Below are 6,576 nucleotides of genomic sequence, written 5' to 3'. Positions count from 1 at the left end.
TCCCCAAGGAAATAATCAGCACCTCTTTCCCAAGACAGCTCCAGGTGAGCCCGCGTGGAAGGGAGCTGCCCCTCCGCGTTCTCAAAAGCAAAGGCGCTAGCGGAACTGTCTACCGCTTGCTCAGCGCGCGCCCATCCGCTGTCGCATCGAATCCTCCCAACGACCCACGAGGTGGAAAGGGCGGCGATTATCTTCTTCGTTTTACGGCTGAGAACCGAGGCCCACGGCGCTGGCTCCCTGCAGCCGGGGTCGCGCAGAGCACACCTAGGGGAGCCTCTGCCTTCGAGCCCGGGGCCGCCCCGCGGCACCACGAGGTCTCCCGAGTCAGCCCGAGCGCGGCGGCGGCCTGGCCTCGTCGTCCGGGGCAGGCGTCCCGCCGCGCGCACGTTGGCCGGCTCCGCGAACCGCCCGCCGCGGGACGCCGAGGGCGCGGCGAGCCGGGCCGTTCCCTGAACAAAGAACCGGAGAGCGCGCCGGGCCCGAAGGGGCGTTCGCCCCGGCGAGCCGCGGAGGGGGATGCGCGCGGAGAGGAGCAGCGCGCGCCGCCCCGACCCGCCCCTCCAAGCCTCCTTCCCCCCGGGAGATCCGGGAGAGGCCGCAGCTCGCCGTCCCCGCCCGCCGGTCCCATCGCCCCCTCTCCCCGCCGCCACCCCCACCCCGAGAAGCGCACAAAGAGCGGCCGGGCCACGGGCGCTCACCTCCCGTCGGGGCGGGGGCCGTGGGCGGGGCCGGCGCGCGCTCCCCAGCGCCCGCCTTAAAGGGCCCGCCCGCTCCTCGCGCGCACTGCGCATGCCCGGCCGCGGGGCGAGGCGGGGAGGGGCCGGGGTACAGCGGGCGCGCACGCCCTCGCCGCCTGCCGGCGCTGTGGCCTGCGTCCCCGCGGTGGCGGCGCGGCGCTCGTGCGCGTGTCGGAGCCCGCAGGGTCTCGGCCCGCGCGCCGGGCGTGTGCTGGACCCTGGTGCCATGCATTCCAGCGGTCGCCGGCGGCCGGGCGGGCCAGGCTCGCGCGGCAGCCAGCTTTTGGCTTTCCCATCCGCAGTTCCAGAGCCAGTTGGGCGAAGTGCTGCCCAAGGAGACAGAAATGCGGGAGCGGGCGCGCGCGCGCGCCGCGGGTGACAGTGTGGGCGGGCGTGTGCTTTTGTGTCTCGTGAGCTCCCGCGCAGGTGGACAACCCGCGCCGGGAGTCACTCTGCCCGTGCGCCCCGAGACCTGGAGTCCCATTGTCCGTGTGGGAGGGGTCGCAGTACAGACCCTTCTCCCAGGCGAAGCCTTGGCTCCAAGGGTGGTTTATTTGGAGCCACTAACGGGACTTTCTAAGGACCGCTCTTTTCGAGCCGGGCCCCAGGCATCAGAGTTGGGCGCGTTTTCTTTTCTCAGTCAGGCGAGGGAGGAGACTTGGGGACAGTGATTGTCCTCGGCTGATAGGTACATATAAACGTCCCGAGCCTGCCAGTCCCGCATTAGACAACAAAGAGAGGCGTTAGCGGCGGCGGGGGAGGGGCGCGGCCTGGAGGAGCACGGGGCGGGCTGCGGCGAGCGCGGGGGTGGGGGGTGGTGCTCTCTCTCCGCTCGCTCAACCCGCGGCCTCCGCCCGCCCCCGGCCTGGCGCGCGCCAATCGCCTCCCCCAGCGATAGTGTCAGTAGCATTGTAGTGTCAGCTCCCGCCGGTGACGTTGCGCCTCCCTCGTCCCCCTCCGGAGCCGTCTGGCTGCAGTGGCTCAGTCAAGAGGCGGGGAGGAGAGGAGGAAAAAGCGCTGAGTGAGGGCGGGCGGGCGGGAGTGGAGGAGCCGGGGAGGGGCTCCTTAAAGAAACGCTGCTGTCGCTTGCCTGCTCGCTTTTCGCTCGGTATTGTGGCCAGGCAGCCGGGCGCTCGGGGGGCACGCGCGGCCACCGGTCGAGCTCTGCCCCCACCCCACCCGCCACCAGATCTGGGGTGGGGACCCAGGCGGGGGCTCCTGCAGCCACTGCCCGGTGCATACCACACGGAGCGACCCAGTCCTCCCGGCACCGAGGAAGAAGCAACGGAGCCCTCTGCAGCCGGCCGGCCTCCCCGCCCCTGACCACCCGCTTCCCGGCTGCCTTTGTGGCCGCAGCTTCTCGCCGCCGAGCCGAGGGCCGGCGGGGGCGCGGCGCGCACGGCCGAGCGATGCCCAGCTCGCTGTTTGCAGACCTGGAGCGCAACGGCAGCGGCGGCGGAGGGGGAGGAGGCGGCGGGGGAGGAGGAGGAGGCGGCGGCGGCGGCGGCGGCGGCGGCGGCGGCGGAGGGGGAGAGACCCTGGATGACCAAAGGGCCCTGCAGCTCGCGCTTGACCAGCTGTCCCTGCTGGGGCTGGACGGTGACGAGGGCGCCTCTCTGTACGACAGCGAGCCGCGCAAGAAGAGCGTGAACATGACTGAGTGCGTGCCGGTGCCCAGTTCTGAGCATGTCGCCGAGATTGTGGGGCGGCAAGGTGAGTCGAGCGGGGATGGGGAGGTGGGGGTTGGTGTAGGGTCTTAGGCCACTGTCTCGCGGGGAGGGCGTGTGCAGTGTCGGGATACGCGGCGTGGGGTGCCTTGGGGAGACAGGAAGAGCCGCGCGATGGGCCGGCGCCCCAGACAAAGAAAGTGCAAGCAGGCTGCCTGTGGGAGCCGCGCTGCTGCCCCGGCGGAATGCACTTACTTCTGCTAAAATCACTGCCTTCTCCCCTAACGCCCCCCACCCAGCCCACCTCCGAAAAGACAATTTAAATGTAAGATGCTTGGGGGAGGGGGCCTTTGATCGGTCCTTTGGGAGGAGGGAGGAGGAGGAGTGAGCATCAGATGGGAGGAGGATTCTGGATTTCTGCAAAGCGGAATGGAGCCCAGAGGAGGAACAATGGGTCCCGGGACTCACACCCCACCCCCTACCCCCAGTCCACCAGCGCCGAGGCTTCGCGGCTGCAGCTGCCTTCCCCGAGCCTCTTTCCCCGTCTTCTGGGCTGACGGTGCGCCCAGCTGGATCCCAGCGGCATCTCCCCAGATGACTTTTCTGGGATTCTCGGGTTTGGTTCGGGACGACTGCAGTCGCTGGGGGAGGGCCAGGCAGCCAATGGGCTGTTCCTCGAGCGCCTCGCGGGTGGGTTCCGCTGCCCAGCCCGTGGTGCGGCCCGAGGTCAGTGAGGGAGACGCCCCCTTTCCTCCCATCTCTTGTCCTGCGGTCTCGATGTCCTGGACGCGGGCTGTCCCCGCTCTCCGCGGTTACCCCAGGATAATGGGCGTGTCTGTCTCTCTTTCCCACTCCCTCCTCCGCACGCTGGCTCCTAGGTTGTAAAATCAAAGCGCTGCGGGCGAAGACCAATACTTACATCAAGACCCCAGTTCGCGGGGAGGAGCCTGTCTTTGTTGTGACGGGCAGGAAGGAGGATGTGGCCATGGCTCGCAGGGAGATCATCTCCGCTGCCGAGCACTTCTCCATGATCCGCGCCTCGCGGAATAAGAACACGGCACTCAACGGCGCGGTGCCCGGGCCGCCCAACCTGCCCGGGCAGACCACCATCCAAGTGCGGGTGCCCTACCGCGTGGTGGGGCTCGTGGTGGGGCCCAAGGGCGCCACGATCAAGCGCATCCAGCAGCAGACTCACACGTACATCGTGACGCCCAGCCGGGACAAGGAGCCGGTGTTCGAAGTGACCGGCATGCCGGAGAACGTGGACCGCGCTCGAGAGGAGATTGAGGCGCACATTGCTCTGCGTACCGGCGGCATCATTGAGCTCACAGACGAGAACGACTTCCACGCCAACGGCACCGATGTGGGCTTTGATCTGCATCACGGGTCCGGCGGGTCCGGCCCAGGCAGCCTCTGGAGCAAGCCCACCCCCAGCATCACGCCCACCCCAGGGCGCAAGCCCTTCTCCAGCTACCGCAACGACAGCTCCAGCTCGCTTGGCAGCGCTTCTACAGACTCCTACTTCGGCGGCGGGACCAGCGGCAGCGCAGCCGCCACCCCGCGCCTGGCGGACTACAGCCCCCCCAGCCCCGCCCTGAGCTTTGCGCACAACGGAAACAACAACAACAACGGCAACGGGTACACCTACGCAGCGGGGGAGGCCTCAGTGCCGTCCCCCGACGGCTGCCCTGAGCTGCAGCCCACTTTTGACCCGGCTCCCGCTCCCCCACCTGGGGCACCACTTCTCTGGGCCCAGTTTGAGAGGTCCCCGGGAGGCGGACCTGCAGCTCCCGTATCTTCTTCCTGCTCTTCCTCCGCATCTTCGTCAGCTTCGTCCTCCTCCGTGGTCTTTCCCGGGGCTGGAGCCAGTGCGCCCTCCAACGCCAACCTGGGGCTGTTGGTGCACCGCCGGCTGCACCCTGGCACCAGCTGCCCGCGCCTGTCCCCGCCCTTGCACATGGCCCCGGGGCCGGGAGAGCACCACCTGGCTCGCCGGGTGCGCAGCGACCCAGGCGGAGGCGGCCTGGCCTATGCAGCCTATGCCAACGGGCTGGGGGCGCAGCTGCCTGGCTTGCAGCCGTCGGACACGTCGGGCTCCTCGTCTTCGTCCAGCTCCTCCTCCAGCTCTTCATCTTCTTCCTCTGGGCTGCGGCGTAAAGGCAGCCGCGACTGCTCCGTGTGCTTCGAGAGCGAAGTGATCGCCGCGCTGGTGCCCTGTGGCCACAACCTCTTCTGCATGGAGTGCGCCAACCGCATCTGTGAGAAGAGCGAGCCCGAGTGCCCGGTCTGCCACACCGCGGTCACTCAGGCCATCCGCATCTTTTCTTGAAGGAGGCGGGCGCTAGTGCGCACCGTGCTGGGGGAAGGGGGAATCCCTCCCCATCCTCGTTCCCCAGCGCTCGCCTGCCTCCCTGGTGCCCCACCTTCTCCCCGCCATACCAACACTCTGAGATCCGAGAGGAGCTTGGAAAGCTGTAGTATCCGCTCATTTTTTCAAATTTAATTTTTGAACAAAGGAACTTGCCAGGATATCTGCATCAAGAGTACTGTAGCCTGGGAAACCTCTGAACACCTGAAATGCATGCTTTATAAATAATAGGAACGGCGACATTCTAGTAATGATAGTTTTTACACTGTACTTAATAGGAAGCTTCCAAAAAAGAAAAAAAAAAAAACCCACAAGTTTTCCATTTTCTTAAAGTAGGAAAAAATGAACAGTAATTACGATGATGAAGATGATCATAGTGCTATGGGATGTGTGGACTGTTAGTGTGTTCCGCTTTGTGGGTGGATTCCTATGATACCTGTTCTAGAACACAGTGAATCTTTTTTGAATGTTCGTGGAAGGGCCAGGAGTTCCTGTGAAACCAGGATACTGCAGCTTTATTAAAGTTAAAAAAGAAACTGTAACATATCTCTTATATATTAAAAACGTTTAAAAGTTTTAAAGAGAAATTGCATTAATACAGATTGAAGTATTTTATTCTTTTTTGACTTGAAAAATTATATTTCATATTGCAAAGATGTTTACAAGTATTTTAATTTAAGTTCAGTGAACTTTTTTGTAGCTGGGTTAAATCTTTTTATTTTAGTATGGCCTTATGGCAAAGAACACTGTATTATTTTAATAATCACACAATTGTGACGGAATTACAAACCATAAAAGGTGTAATGTTTTGAACAGTATTCTGTTGGGATGGAGATTTTATAGGTTCAGACAAATCTTTAGATCCGCTTCACCCAGCATATTTTCTATTCAGTGATATAAAGCATATTTTATTCTATATTATTATGAAAACGGAAATGTATAAACATGTCAAAAAGAACTGTTGATGCTTTCTAACATTTGTATAAATAGAATTCAGTGCAAGTTACACAAATTCTGTTGCACCACTATAGTTTTAGTATTTCTATTTTAATACGTTTGTTCAACACTTGTTTATGTATATGTAGGTGACGTTACTTGAGCTTAAATGTGCTTTACTGAGCAAAGTTTAAAAAACAAAGTATATTTTATTTTATGATAAAGGGCCTTTAACCTCATGGTCAAATACTAATATTATATTTGCTGAGACAAGATTTGAAATTGTATCAAGAGTTTTATTTTTCTGACATTTAAAGTTCTACATAATAAAGGTAAAACTTAAGTAATGGTGCTACTTCATTTTTTAAGTATTTCTATATAAATAAAATATTGAAGAAAATCTATCTTGTGTGGCGACTTTTTTTTTTTTTTTTTTAAGCCTCTTGTAATCTTAACAGAAGGGATCACTTTTAATTGATGAGTTGAAGTAATGGAATTCCCAGGCACATTATTTATGCTATGAATAGAAGGGATTTTCAAAACAGACCAGGGTTGTTTGGTTGGATGGGTGGTCATCGGTAACAGTATTTTTTCAAAAAATTGCAGGTATTTACTGAATCAGGGCCTCCTTCAGACATACAAGGCACAGTGCCTAAGGCCTGTGATACTTTTAGGGGTTCAGGAAAGTTTAATTTCTTTTAAAATTAGAAAAAAAAAAGGAATAAAAGTATTCAAAAACTTTTTAATTTTCAATCCCCCAAAACATTTCATTTTGTCTAAAACAAGAAAACAAAATGTTGAAGTATTTAAAGTTCTATAAAAATATTAATATGAATATTATTATTGAGGAAGGCAGAAAGGGCTGGGG

General features: G+C 58.9%; 1 protein-coding gene across 1 annotated transcript; it reads left to right on the top strand.

Moving 5' to 3' along the window:
* The first annotated feature begins 1,777 nt into the window (after nt 1-1,777).
* MEX3B (mex-3 RNA binding family member B) lies at nt 1,778-6,056 on the top strand. Its single transcript, XM_003921778.4, has 2 exons — nt 1,778-2,450; nt 3,283-6,056. Exons 1-2 carry the CDS (start codon nt 2,147-2,149, stop codon nt 4,731-4,733), a joined length of 1,755 nt encoding a protein of 584 aa, XP_003921827.2. The 5' UTR covers nt 1,778-2,146; the 3' UTR covers nt 4,734-6,056.
* Nucleotides 6,057-6,576: the final 520 nt, after the last annotated feature.

This window comes from Saimiri boliviensis, chromosome 5, assembly GCF_048565385.1.
Source record: "Saimiri boliviensis isolate mSaiBol1 chromosome 5, mSaiBol1.pri, whole genome shotgun sequence".
In the NCBI taxonomy this organism is placed as follows: domain Eukaryota; kingdom Metazoa; phylum Chordata; class Mammalia; order Primates; family Cebidae; genus Saimiri; species Saimiri boliviensis.
Note: the sequence above shows the minus strand (reverse complement) of the source record. Positions and strands in the feature narration are given on the sequence as shown.

What these genes read in the sequence shown, in the direction of transcription:
- MEX3B (XM_003921778.4), top strand. Translation starts at nt 2,147, where the DNA reads ATGCCCAGCTCGCTGTTTGCAGACCTGGAGCGCAACGGCAGCGGCGGC. An exon ending in CGAGATTGTGGGGCGGCAAG is followed by an intron (nt 2,451 to 3,282) that starts GTGAGTCGAGCG and finishes GCTGGCTCCTAG; the next exon opens with GTTGTAAAATCAAAGCGCTG.